Source organism: Mus caroli, chromosome 4, assembly GCF_900094665.2.
Source record: "Mus caroli chromosome 4, CAROLI_EIJ_v1.1, whole genome shotgun sequence".
NCBI lineage: Eukaryota > Metazoa > Chordata > Mammalia > Rodentia > Muridae > Mus > Mus caroli.
This window is the reverse complement of record NC_034573.1, coordinates 122313450-122328504: the sequence shown is the minus strand read 5'-3', so window position 1 is coordinate 122328504 and position 15055 is coordinate 122313450. Positions and strand designations below refer to the sequence as shown.

General features: G+C 42.0%; 1 protein-coding gene across 1 annotated transcript in view; it reads right to left on the bottom strand.

Annotated features, from left to right (window-relative positions):
• Positions 1–15055, bottom strand: part of Eya3 (EYA transcriptional coactivator and phosphatase 3) — an 84162-nt gene that overhangs the window by 36318 nt on the left and 32789 nt on the right. Inside the window, exons 6-7 of the mRNA XM_029476027.1 lie at positions 13785–13921; positions 5960–6097 (exon numbers count right to left, since the gene is read on the bottom strand). Coding sequence (XP_029331887.1) covers positions 5960–6097; positions 13785–13921 — 275 coding nt within the window. The remainder of the gene's footprint in view (positions 1–5959; positions 6098–13784; positions 13922–15055) is intronic.

Sequence of the window (15055 nt, the reverse complement as noted above, 5' to 3'; positions counted from 1 at the left end):
TAGCCAGGCAAGTGATGGCACACTTCTAATCCCAGCACTCAAGAGATAGACTGATCTGAGTCTGGGGTCAGTCTGGTCTACTGAGCAAGATAGCCAGGGCTACATAGAGAAACCCTGTCTTGAAAAACCATAGCCATCCAACCAAACAAGAAAGATGAGGCTTAATAACTATTTGTGAGATTCAGTCTTGCACACACTCGGCATGAGAAACAAAGGCTTTTTGTCTCTTAGAGGCTGACAGTCAGGCTACCTACTCTTTTTTTTCTTTCTTTCTTTTTTTTTTCTTTTTTTGGTTTTTCCGAGACAGGGTTTCTCTGTAGCCCTGGCTGTCCTGGAACTCACTTTGTAGACCAGGCTGGCCTCGAACTCAGAAATTCACCTGCCTCTGTCTCCCAAGTGTTGGGATTAAAGGGCTTCAGGTTACCTACTCTTAAGAGAACTACATATTCTCAGTATGTAACCAAAATACTTAACAAAAACACAACCAAGTCCTAGCCTTTGGGACCTAGCAGAAACTGCATGTCTAGGCTGCCAGGGTGGGTCCCGTGCTCATTCATTCATTTGTCAAACACATACTGTGTACTAAGTGCAAGTACTAGTACATGGGCGTGGCTTATATCGATGGACTTAAAAATATAAGAGGGAAAAAAGATCCCTGCACTCAAGAAGCTTAGTAATAAATCAAAATAATTTCTCCTAAACAAGGGTTGGTGAGGTGATCCAGTGGATAAAGTTACCTGATACCAAACCGGAGGACCTGACTTCAACCCAGAACCCACATAGTAGGAGAGAACTCACACCCAAAGTTGTCCTTCAACTGCCAAATGCATGCTGGGGCACGTGCTCATACATGTTTCATACACAAACATGTACAATAAATGTTGGAGTAGAGATTTACATCAGCAGTGGATAGAGTCTGAACAGAGCTATGTGATAATGGATTAGAGATAGAGAAACCAGTAGAGATTCATGTATTCAACCTAAAATATATACGTGTACTTAACACAGGTTAGAGGGCATGTACTGGCTAGTTTTGTGTCAACTTGACACAGCTGGAGTTATCACAGAGAAAGGACCTTCAGTTGAGGAAATGCCTCCACAAGATCCAGCTGCAAAGCATTTTCTCAATTAGTGGTCAAGGGGGGAGTTCCCCCTGTGGGTGGGACCATCTCTGGGCTGGTAGTCTTGGTTCTATAAGAGAGCAGGCTGAGCAAGCCAGGGGAAGCAAGCCAGTAAAGAACATCCCTCCATGGCCTCTGCATCAGCTCCTGCTTCCTGATCTGCTTGAGTTCCAGTCCTGACTTCCTTGGTGATGAACAGCAGTATGGAAGTGTAAGCCAAATAAACCCTTTCCTCCCCAACTTGCTTCTTGGTCATAATGTTTGTGCAGGAATAGAAACACACATATATCTTGCTCTGTTAACAGATTATCTAAACGAAATGACACCTGGGCTAGAGAGATGGCTTGGCGGTTAAGAGCACTGACTGCTCTTCCAGAGGTCCTGAGTTAATTCCCAGCAACCACATGGTGGCTCACAACCATCTGTAATGGGATCTAATGACCTCTTCTGATGTGTCTAAAGACAGGGACAGTGTACTCATATACATAAATAAATAAATAAATAAATAAATAAATAAATAAATAAATAAATAAATCTTTTTTAAAAAAAAATCACACCTGATACCATAGTTGCAATGTGCCCATAACTTGTTTTGTTTTTTAAATTTTTTTTTAGTACTATTGCATGTGTATGTGTGCTGGTTTGAAAAAGAATGGACCCCACAGGCTCATTTGTGTGTGTTTGCACGTGTGTGCCATGGTGTAAGCATGGAGAAAAGAGGATGACTTGTGGGAGGGAGTTGGCACTTCCTTTCCACTGGAGACTGAACTCAGATCGCATGGCTTCTGTGACAGACAAGTAATTTTACCCACTGAGCCATCCTGTTAGCGCCATCGCTTTTTCTAAAAATTATATTTATTTATTCATTTATGTGTTTTCACACATTTATTTTCTTTTTTAAAACTTACATTTAGACTGGAGAGATGGCTCAGGGGTTAAGGGCACTGACTCCTCTTCCAGAGTTCAGTTCCCCGCAACCATGTGGTGGCTCACAACCACTGATAATGGGATCTGATGCTCTCTTCTGGCATGCAGACATACACGTAGATACAGTACTCATAGACATAAAAATAAATAATTCTTTTTAAAAAAGGTGTTGCTCTAAAACAGTTCCATTCATTGGTGTATTTGTATGTATTTGATAGGAAGGTCAGAGGAAACACCAGTCCTCTCCTCGCACCGTGTATCCTGGGGACCAGATCAAGCACCTTTACCCACATCACCCTGATAACCCCCGTAGCTTGGTCTCTAATGCCGTTCTTTTCAGTACGAGAAACTAAGACTCTTCAGAGAGATGGCTCATCAGGACTTGATAATATACAAGATGTCTTGGAGCACCTCGTGTCAGATACTAAAGAGTTAAAAAAAACCCAAAACACCCAAAACCAAAAGAAGGGTCAGTAGTGGCTTTAATGTAAGAAGGTGCCAGCCAGGCAGTGGTGGTACGTGTCTTAATCCCAGTACTCAGGAGGTAGAGATAGGGGGAGTTTAAGGCTAGCCTGGTCTATACAGAGTGAGTTCTAGGACAGCTATGGTTACACAGGAAAATCCTGCCTTAAAAAAACAAAAAGAAAAAAATGTAAAAAGACATCAGAGTCAACTAACTGTGTTTCCTGTGGCCACATGGGATAGCAAATAACACTGTTCTGGATTAAAATTCAAAGTATAAAACAAATGTCTATGAGTCCAGAAACAAATGATCAATAAAGAAAGTGATGGGAGAGAAAGGGACAGCTGTAAAAGGGGCAGAGAACCTTTAACATGGGTGCAGCTTCTAGACCAGGTGTGGTGGCTCACACCTGTAATCTCAGCACTTGGGAGGGTCAGGAGTCAAGGTCAGCCAGGGCTACATGGTAAAAGTCTGTCTCAAAAGCATCACACACACACACACCCCACAATGGAAAGACAATTTAGAAAGTAACTTTTCAGTGAAGATACCTGACAAACATGCCTTGAGCCAATTGGTCAAGGTTAAGTCCAACTGTCCTAAGTGATGTGGATAGAATGTACATTTGATATGAGGTGAAATTTTACCTCTGAGACCCCTTGAGAAACCTATAATTCCAGTCTAGTCATGAATAAAACATCAGATAAGTTCTACCGGAGGGGCATCCCCAAAGCCACCAGATCATCATAAATCAGAAAGATCAGAGCAGAAAGCCTATAGGAACCTAGGGAGACATGACCATTAGATGTAAGATACATCTTACGTTTGATTAAGTTACCTCCTTAACTGATAATAATTTCCAATATTAGTTCATTAATCATACCAAATGTAGCCTACTCATAAGAGAAGCTAATTGCAGGGGAAACTGTAGGGTGTACACACTGGCTGATAATTACATAATCTTGTGAAGCCCCTCCTTTTGTAAACAGTTATGCAATAACCACTCCAATAACTAAAATCACTTGGTTCATAGAGCTAAGTAACTTATTTTTCTGGATTCTTACTCTCCCCACCCTATGAGTCCCTAGTACAGGTAGCCCTGGGAGATGTTAATCCATATCTTGTTAATTCTTTTCAGTCCTCTTCTTCCTTCTTTACTGCCCTGTAATGCCCAAGCTGTAAGCCGACCTTAGACTCTAAGACTCTGCACAGTTCTTTTCCTGGATAAAGTCTGTGCTATTGCTGAGTTGCTCATTCTCCCCTCCCCCCCACACCTATCTTTCTCTCTTCAACCTTGCAGTACAAATTATTTGAGGACCATGTACACCCTGCCCAATTGTTCTATCAACCTAAAAGTAGCTAACAAGAAAGTCTGCTAGGGCTGGAGAGAGGACTCAGCAAGTAAGAGCACATCCTACTGTGCAGTAGGCCTTAGTAAGGCTCCCAGGAAGTGTTCTGTGCAGCTCCTAACTGCCTGTAACTCCAGTCCAGGAGATCCATCGCCCTCTCCTGGCCTCTATGGCACCTGCACTCACATGCACATACCCATACTCAGCTACACAAGTTTTAAAAGGGGCCAGAAAAATGGCTCAGCACTTAGTTACAAGCACTAAACACTAGCAGTTACTACTAACAGAAAAACAAAGGAAACCAGGTTAACAGGTTCAAAGGAAAAAAACATCCTCAACACATGACAAGTAAGGACAGTAGTTAATGAAAGTCAAGCAATCCTTTACTTCACTTATTCTGCAAGGGAAGAGAAGTGTTAAATTCAAGACAAAACTACAGAAGAATAGAGAATGTATACCTCAGGACCCTTATTCTTCCTTCATGACCTATGTGTATCCCTAAACAAGGATATAGCTAAGAGGGGCCTGGTATCTCACTGCTTGTAGCTGATCCACAAAACCTATTACCTCAGAAAAACACTGAAAATAAAATGAAAGTTAGAAATGGTACTGTGTGCTACTCCCAGATGGGCGCAAAGGCTGAGTTAGGGGGCTCCTCCTATGCTGGGCCCACAGGTTCAAGGTAAGCCTAGATCATGTCCGTAAGTTTTGTTCCTCTTGGGTTGCTCCTGTTAGAGAGAAAGAAAACAGGGAGAAGCCAGCAAGGAAAGGATGAAATATAAAAGAGGAGACTCTGAAAACCCGAGGTAAAGGTAGGTTAGTCTTAAGAACAGAGCGGGAGGCTGGAGGGATGACTCAGAGCTTAAGGGCACTCACTGATTTCCTAGAGGACCTGAGTTGTATTCCTACCACCCATGTTGGGCAGACCACAACAGCTATCTCTGGTCCCTGTAAGCACCATGTGGGTACCTTCATATACATGCATATATACATACACAAATAAAATTAATCTTAAGAAAACAAAAGCAAAAAAACCAAAAGTGGCCTAGAGCTGTTACTACAGAATCAGACAAGTCCCAAATCATTGAACTGAAAACAGCTAAAACTAAAAATCTTTTTCATCAGCAAGATTCCTATCTATAGAGGTTGTCGGTGACCACACTCATCCCTCTAGAAGTTTTGTTTGTTTGTTTGTTTTCTGAACACAAGGTTTCTCTGTGTAGCTTTAGCAGTTCTGGAACTCACTCTGTACACCAGGCTAACTTCAAACTCAAGAGATCCGCCTGCCTCTGCCTCCTGAGTGCTGGGACTAAAGGCATACATCATCACCGCATAGTTTATTTTATGAGGAATAAAATGTAATAAGCTGTAAAATAAACAAACAAACAAACAACAACAAAAACAGAAGCACTGAGTAGAGGAGATGTCAGGTGGGTGGCCACTGCTCTCCACTCTCGAGCAGTGGATTCGGGAGAGTAGGCAAGAAAGCATCACACTGCCCTCTTACCTACTCATCCTGATTATAAAAGGCCAACCTTGTCAGAGGAGAACTCAGGGAAGTAAAGTCGTTTAAGTTCACCCTGAATAGAAATAAAAATGAACTTCTTTTTTTTTTTTTTCCACACATGCTAGGCAAGCACTCTGCACTCATCTATACCCGTGCCCCAAGAGTGAGCATTTTGAGCAAAAGAAATACTCTCACCAAGAAGTAGTAAATGGGAGGGTGTCACAAAGCCACCAGCCGAAAAGCAGTCACATTGCACATTCCACTGACAATTCACATGGAAGCCAACCAAAGTCTTGACTCAAGGAGTCACCAACTTCCACATGAAGATGCCACTGAGGACAGACTAGCACAAAACCAAGAGAAGCTTTCTAGGTATCAGCATGCAAGAGGCTTCACTTCTAGTAAGCAGCTCGCATTCAAAGACTAAGCTACAACCACACTGCATGGATTTGCCTAACACAAAGAGCATGCACAAACGCATGCCGTTCCCTTTACTTTAGGCGGTGCTCCTGTATCATCCAGTTTGTTTGGATATACGGGCAATTAAAAAAAAAGATAAATGTTAAATAACAAACACACAACCATGCCTATTTACCTTGAATGGGATAAGAATAATGTGCTGAGCTTGGCTGGCTTGTGGTTAACCCTGTAGTGCAGGTAAGAACACTGTGTTGACTTGGAGATGGAGTCTGAATTAAACCACTTTCAGGTTTCATACCTGGCCACAGTGCACCTGAATCAGATGATAAAGTGGACCAATTACAAACAACACACAGGGCTGAGGAGCACAGCTATGCTTTAAATACCAACTGGTAGGTTTCAAGTCGAAATCTTAGATGTGCTTGTAGGAGAAAATTACTGGTTCGCTCACTTACAACTCAAGCAAATATTTTCAAAGAGTTAGAGGAAGGGGCCATAGGAACAAAAACTGCTAAAATTCCCAACAGTAGCACATATGTTCCTTTATGTCAATGGTCGGAGCAATTGACCAGTATTCAGAAAAGAGCACACCAAAGTGGAGCACTTGTCAGAAAGAGCGACTGATGTCAGTGTACAATTCAAATTGTCAACTTGGGAGATAGCCTAGATAACTTAAAACTCACTTACCCAAAGAATAAATAACCATAATAACCATTCTCTAAATGGTTAGTACATTTTTCTTAAACTGATTATTTTATAAACTTTGTTTCCTATATTAGGAAAGACAAGCCTGCTTTTAAAACAATCAAAAGACATTACATAGACCCCAGATGTGGTTCAGTTGGTAAAGAGCTTGCTTCACACATATAAATCCCTGGTTTCAATCCCACCACATAGAGCGGACATGGTGGTGCATGCCAATAACCCCAGCATTCCAGAAGTAAAGGCAGATCCTGACTACCTGGCAACTGGAAGGGTATCCTCAGCTATATGAGATCATGTCTCCAAAAATAAAATAAAAATTATATATCAAGGCTGTCTACACTTTATAGCATCACACTGTATAAAACAAAAACAAAATAACATTTAAGGAAAAAAGTTATGCATGATCCTATCATCCAAACATTACAACTATTAATGGATCACAGATTAATGGACCCACATTTCCCAGGGTGTCCTGCTCCATCGCTCTGCCTTACTCTGTGAGATAGGGTCTCTTGCTGAACATGGATCGAGGCTGACAGCCAGCAGTGATGCTGCTTGCCTCTATGCCCCAACTCTAGTGCTGGGGTTCTAGGCACACACACTGCCACCCTAGCTTTTCTAGCCGGGTCCCAGGATCTGAGCTCAGATCCTTATGCTTGAGAAGCAAGCCCTGATTCAGATGGGCTTTCTCTAAGGGCCACTATTTTATTTTTTACATATAAAAGGTAGGAATCGGTGCTATGATTTCTGGTAGTTTGGCATTATATATTTTTGTTAAGCATATTACAGTAACTGCCATATTTATTGTTCACAAAGTGTTTATTTCCCAAGTAGGTTTGGACCCAAAAGACTTAAGAGTTGTGAACATGTTTATTAACACACAGTATCAAAGCAACATCTCATCAACACGAGTGCATCAAGTAAGCATTTCCCACTAGCCTTACTACGTAGTATTTTACTATCCAAGGCCAAGTTTTACCATGTGGACCAGTCCTCCTGAGTAATGAGATTAGAGGTGTGGGCCATCATGCCAGGCCAGAAACTCAAATACATTTTTTTTTTTTTTAAGGAAAAGAGGAATAAAAGACAATATGGAAACTGCCTCTAGCATCATTGTCTTTTAGGTATGTGAATATATTTCTTTAAAGGTACCCTATATACAACTCCTTATATTAAGAAATATGAATTCTATAGGACTTTTGCACAGAGCAAATGAGGGAACCAAATGGTATTTTTGGTTTTTGTTTTTAATATAAACATGTAGGACCCAGTTATCAAACTCAGGTTATTGCCTTGCCAGCAGACACCTCAGCCATCTCAGCAGCATTTCTTTATTCCTTTATACACTCATTCATTCACTTACTCATTCATTTATTTTCTTAAAAAGATTTATTTGTTTATTATATATACATTCACTGTAGCTGTCTTCAGACACACCAGAAAAGGGCATCAGATCTCATCACAAATGGTTGTAAGCCACCATGTTGGTGCTGGGATTTGAACTCAGGACCTCTGGAAAAGCAGTCAGCGCTCTTACCCACTGAGCCATCTCTCCAGCCCTCACTTACTTTTTGAACCAGGGTCTAACTACATAGCCCAGGATGGTCCTGCCTCTGCCTCCCAAGGGACAGAGCTACATCTGTACATTATCACATCTATTTTTAAAACTCCAAAATATTTTTTTGTACATACACGTGTAGGTTTTTAAAATTAACTTTTTAGTTAGCATACGAAATAATGGGTTCCACTGTGGTACTTTCAAGCATATGTCGTACTTTGTGCTGATTCACGCCACCCACCCCCTACCCCACCCCACGCACGCACACATGCATACATGCATGCACACACACCTCCTTGCCCTACAGCCCACTCTGCCTGGCATCTCTCTGATAGGTCTTTTGGCTTTCTCATCATATGCACTCACTCCATCACTTACTCTTTTCCCCTTCCATGACTTTCTGGTTACAAGAGCCCTCTCTGCTTATACACAATTTAGACCTAGGTTCCACATACAAGAAAACATTTGGTGTTTGAGATTGGCTTGTTTTGCTTAACATAATTTTTCTTAAATGTCATGATTTCATATTTCTGGGATGTTTGTTTTTGTTATTTTAGACCTTGAACTCCTTCCTGACCCTCTTGCCTCTGTTTCAGAATGCCACCACACCTGGCTGCAATCTTGTTGACAGACAATAAGGCTGGTTCCATTCCTGACTACTGTGAAGAGTGAAGTAATGACCGCGGTTATCCAAGTACCCTGTGGTAGCCTCCCTAGTGTCCTTCAAACATAACCGAACATGGTACAGCTGGGCCACACGTGTTGGGGTACACTGTGTGAAGGTATGTCTCTACATTCAATTGTTAATTCTGTACCCCAATGGCCTATCACTGGTCTCATATTTTATAAATACTCATTTTTCCTTACCTGCCTAAGGCATTGAGAGTTGACTTTAATAAAGAGCTGTCGGCCAATAGCTGAGCAGGAAACGGAAGGAGGAGCTTCCAGGAAGAGAGAAGGATTGTAGAGACTGAGAGGCAGGAGATTCGCCCGTGGACAGAGAGCTGAACGCATGGGTCAGTGGAAAACAGAGGTAGAACTGGCCAAGTGGTTGGTTAGAGTAGTTAGGAGACTGCCCAAGAAAAGGCCTAAACTTTAAAATATTAATAGGCGCCCATGTCATTACTTATAATGCTGCTGGTAGGTCCAAGATAACCCCAATATACACAGAGTAGTTCAATTTAACTTTTTTGAAAAATCTCCACAATTGCTATACAAATTTACATTCCCAATGACCATGGATATTTTTAAGAATATAAATTACAGGGCTGGCGAGAGAGGTGAGGCCTGGTTAAGAGAATGTCCTGCCCACACAAAGGATCTGAGCTCGGTTCTCAGCTTCCACAGCTGTCTGCAGTTCCAGTGCCAGGGAATCTAACACCTCTGGCCTCTACAGGCACTGTTCTTAAGAGTACACACATCCTTACTTACGAGTGTTACATTCATGTGTGCACTTGTGGGTGGTGCAATCAGCCTTTGTAGAGCTGTTCGGTTCTCTCCTTGCACCTGTTTGGGTTCTAGGGGTTGAACTTAGGTTGTCAGACTGGCACTTCAAGAGCCTGCTGTTATCCTGCTGGTTCCAAGTAAATGACTGCTAAAGACACTGTGGCACATGCCTGCTATCCCAGCATCTGAGAAGTGGAGGCAGGAAGATTAGGAGTTAAAAGCCGATTTAAATATATACAGAATTCAAAGCCAGCCTGATCCAAAAGACAGAGCATGAGGCCTGTGAGGTAGCTTAGCTGGTAGAGAGAGGCACTCGATGCAGGCCTGATGGGTGTTTGGTTTTCCTGATCCCACAAGGTGGCAGCACAGGACTGCCTCTCACACTCACACCTGCACTCAGTTACAGGCGCACAGACTTAACAAAATTGAAACAAAACAGATACAATAACCTTACAAACAGGGCCAGTGGTTGAGAGTACTTTGCTAGTCAATTGTTAGGACCTGAGCTTGCATCCCAGCACCCATGTAACAACCTATAGGCATGGTTTCAGTCTGTACCTGGTCTCAGGGCTATACTGTGTGGACAGGAAGACTGCTGGGCTTGGCTGACTGTCAGCCTACCCCAAAACTCAGAATCCAGGTTCAGGAAAGACTACCTCAAAGGGATGAATGAGACAGAGTGACAGAGGAGGGTACTTAATAACCTCCTTCTGCCTGCACCTGCACACACCACACACCCACCACACCCATCACACACACACACCCACACACCACACACACACCACATACACACACACACCACATACATACACACACCACACACACACACACACCACATACACACCACACACACACACACACCACACACACACACACACACACCACACACACACACACCACACACACACACCACATACACACACCACATACACACACACAACACATACACAGACGCACACAAACAAATAAATATATTACAAACATATCCTATAACTTCTCTGGGAAAATGGAAGAAAATATATCTACCATATACACTGTCCTTGACCTAAATCTGTTATCAGCAAGTCTCATGTACTACTTATTGAAACACAATGAACAATGCCTTAAGAGAGGGAGGCTCCAGGAAAAAGGGCAGAGGGCCTTTGACTTCAGGTTCATGTTGTTTCCCGGACTGTTCTTAGCCATGATTTCATACCTCGTGTTAAACATTTACATTCCATTTATAAGACATATTTATTCTTGTTGGATGTCAAAATATAGCTACAGAACCCAATCTGGTCAGTATACCCTGAATCTGGTATGGCCTTCTGCCTTTCCTGTTTTCCCAGATATAATCTATAGTTTGTGCCAGGCAATTGTGTTTCAACTGATTTGTTCTCAGAAAGTCCTAGGAAAGGGCTGCTCTGTTAATATTTAGTATTTGCTTATTGGCATTTATTTACATGGTTTCATGATCATGTTTTTCATAACCTCGCCTTCCTTGGATCATTGCTTTGTTACACTGGTGTATAAAAGTACACAAGTATGATTGTCTACAGCATTGGACTGTCTCTGCCCCATTCTTTTTTTTTGTTTGTTTTTTTTCGAGACAGGGTTTCTCTGTGTAGCTCTGGCTGTCCTGGAACTCACTCTGTAGACCAGGCTGGCCTTGAACTCAGAAATCCTCCTGCCTCGGCCTCCCGGGGGCTGGGATTAAAGGCGTGTGGTTTTATTTACATTTCAAATGCTATCCTGAAAGTTCCCTATACCCTCAAAGGTCCTCTGATCCCAGGTCCAGCAAAGATCTGTGTATGTAATCTGTGTACTTAATTATTACAAACATTCAAAATTACCAATTACTCTTTTTAACACAATACTTTCTCAAAGTTCTCAGCAGAGTTCTATCTACATGATTTCCTTTTTAAAATGTGAGAGAGATGTGATGACTATAAAAGGGCACTGTTAGAAAAGACACTAGGAGCACCTTGTGAGGTGTTTTATTAACTGAGTTTGGGGTAAGAAAAAACTTTATAATTCAACAACAACTATTCAGTGTGTCATAGAGCTTGGGCTTGCTAATCACAAATTTTGATCAGAATGAGGGAGAAGAAATATGAAAATAATTACTGTACAACTGCTAGCCTATTATGAGCCATCTGAGGAAAGCTTAGCTTACTATATGCAATAATAAATGACCATGAGGCTGGAGCGATGGCTCAGCAGGAAGAGCACTGGCTATTCTTCTAGTGGTCTTGAGTTCAATTCCCGGCACATACATGGGTTTACAACTATCTGTAAATGAAGTCCCATGGGACCCAATACCCTCTTCTGGTATGTAGATATACATGCAGACAAACACTCTGATACAAAAAAATACATATATAGACTTTTTAGAATTATGTTTTATAAAAGAAAAGAGATAAGCACACATAGTTGAGTGAGGTGGTGCAAGCCAGTAATCTGCAGAATGTCGGGAAGTCCGCAGCAATAGGATCACAAGCTTCCGGGCACACAGGGGGACCCTGCTATGATTACCATCGAGGAGTCGTATGTGGGGATACATGCCTGAAATTCCAGCACTTGGGAAGCTGAGGCAACAGGATTTAGAATTAGAGGTCAGCCTAGCTATAAAACACTATCTCAAAAAATGAGAGAAAGTAAGTCTTTGGTGTGAGGTGGAGCGCATGCTTATGTAGGGTGCAAAGGGCCATGGGACAGATCCTAGACAGCAAAACCAGCAAGCATACAAACAACGTCAGTTCTTCCTAGCTTTACCAAGGAGCCTAAGAAGGCTACGAAGCCTAAAAATGAGACAGCTGTCACTGACACATGACACTGGCCAAGTGAACCAATAGAAGTAGGTATGGAGAAACTAAAAGCAGGCAACATCAAAATGCCCAAAATCTGGGTAATAATTTCTCTAGAAGTTAAAAAAATCCTTAGCTTGTTTAAATGATGTCTCAAAGATGTAACATTTTTTAACTAAAAAAATTTTTTTAGATTCATGTGTATGAGTATTTTGCCTTCGTGTGTGTGTGTATGTGTGTGTGTGTGTGTATATGCCTGGTGCCCAAGGAGGCTAGAGAAGGTGGTAACTAAATTCTGTAAAACTAGAGTCACAGACAGACATGAGCTATGGGTCCTGGCAACTGAATCTGGACCTGTTGCAAGAGCACCAAGTGCTCTTAGCTGCTAAGCTGTCCCTCCAGCCCCAAACTTAGCTTCTAACATATTAATATTAAATTTAATATTATTAATTAATTAATATTTAATATTATCAGTGTTAAAACAGAGGAGCAATAAACATATTATACATATCTATAAATTTATACAAGTGTAGAAAATTTGGGGCTGGTGAGATAGCTCAGTGGGTAAGAGCACTGACTACTCTTCAAATCCCAGAAAGCACATGGTGGCTTACAACCACCCGTAATGAGATCTGACGCCCTCTTCTGCTGTGTTTGAAGACAGTTACAGTGTAGTTATGTATAATAAATAAATAAATCTTAAAAAAAAGAAAGAAAGAACATTTGTCACAGATATTACATGTTCAAATAACCTCAAACTATACACATAACTTCAGATGTCCTCCATTCTAAAACCACTTTTGGCTCATCAGAACAACATGTGATTAATCTGGGGTCCAAGTGGTGGGAGAGGAGAGGAGAAATTAGCCAAAACAAACAAACAAACAAAAGACCCAAAAAACAACAACAATAAACAGAACAAAACAAAACCAAACCCTACTATGAGACATAGTCTAGCTGACTATTTAGATTTAATGATTTTAGCTGAAATCATTCTCCTCACAATGCATTTACTAGGGTTACCTCAGCACAGCACTATGTCCTATATAAAGTCAAGTCAGTTTCTCAACCAATGATTGCATGCTTCTAACGGGTGTGATGGTGCCCACCTGCAACCCCAGGATTCAGGAAGTTGAGGCAGGAGCACTGGAACTTCCAGGGTCACTGGCTACACAGCAAGTTCAAGACCAGACTGAATGTGGCAAGATTTTGCTTCAATAAGCCAAAGGTGAGAAAGCACAGCTCAGTGTCAGAGGACCTAGCACGGTGGGAAGCGCCTGAGCGTGGGGAAGGGGACACGCGATCCGAGTTTCAGAGTCAAGAGCTTGGAAGTAATCAAATTTTCGTGGGTAACCAAATAATTACAGAAAACCGTAAGCATAACTTGTACCAACCACTAAGTAAGTAAATAATCCTCACCAGCCAGGCTTGCTTTCTGAGCAGGGACAGATGGCTCTGACTGACGAACACATCCCGAGTACTGCTCACTAAATAGGAGAGCTTACCGAAAGGAGGTAGTCCATAAGTTTGGGTTGCCTGAGGGTAGACAGCGTAGGGTTGAGATTGCTGCAGTGTCTGGTACTGAGTCTGCCCAGGATAAGTGGTTTCCGAAACAGGAACTGAGAGGATGTGTGCATAAGGTCTAGGAAAATCAAGAAAATGAAAATTTCCATATGTGGCTCACTTAATTAATGAAAATGGGCAAAGCAGTTACCATTACTGAAACAAAGAATCTAGGAATGAGGTTAACTTTCCACAGTAAAATAACTTTCATCAATGGTCAGAAAACACAAGTTTGGCCCTTTTCAAGTTCCATTATTAATCTTTCCAAAGAATAATTTTATGAAAAATCCAAGTTTCAAATACCTTTCCAAGTTTTAGCTATTACCCTACAAATGACTGTGCTACACCAAGGCCCTAAGTGAGAATCAAGGATGGCTCACTCAGTGATACCCTGTGTTTGGATAATGTTGAAGTCTGGGCTGCAGACAGTCAGCTGGGAGAGCCTTGCCTAGCACTCATCTGACCCTTACCATCCCAGACCCCAGACAATCGTGGCTCAAGTCTGCTATCCCAGGACTTGGGAGGAGGAGGCAGGAGGATCAGAAGTTCAGGGCCACCATTCACCACAGAGTGAATTCAGTCATCCTTGACTATGTAGTGAGTTTGAGGCCAGCTACTTAAGACAGAAAACAAAGCAAAAGCAACACGTTAGGACAATGAAGAATGAACAGAACAGAACTTGTCACCCAGAGCACTTGGCCAACTACAGTTCTAAGATAAGCGAACTGAGGCTGATGGAGCAAGGACAAGCAGCCACATCAAAAAACAGGGTAGCCAGGCAGTGGCACATCCCTTTAATCCCAGCACTTGGGGAGCAGAAGCATTTGGAGCTCTGAGTTCGAGGCCAGCCTGGTCTACAGAGTGAGGTCCAGGACAGCCAGGGATACACAGAGAAACCATCTCAAGAAAACAAAAAAAACAAACAAAACATACATTAAAAACCAAACCAAACCAAACCAAACCCAGGAAGCAGAAATGTGCTCCAGAATCCTCAACTTGTCTGTGAAACAGGAGCCAGCTTGGCTAACAGACTTCGGAAGTCACTTTAAGCTTCAGCACACTGCCACTAATTGGTGCCAGCCACACCAGGGACAGCCAGGGAATCTTCACCAGTGAAGCCACAAAACTTCACCCTGGCTTGCTAACTTGTAGATATCCACTCTACTATACCATGTATGTGTATGTGTGTGTGTGTGTGTGTGTGTGTGTGTGT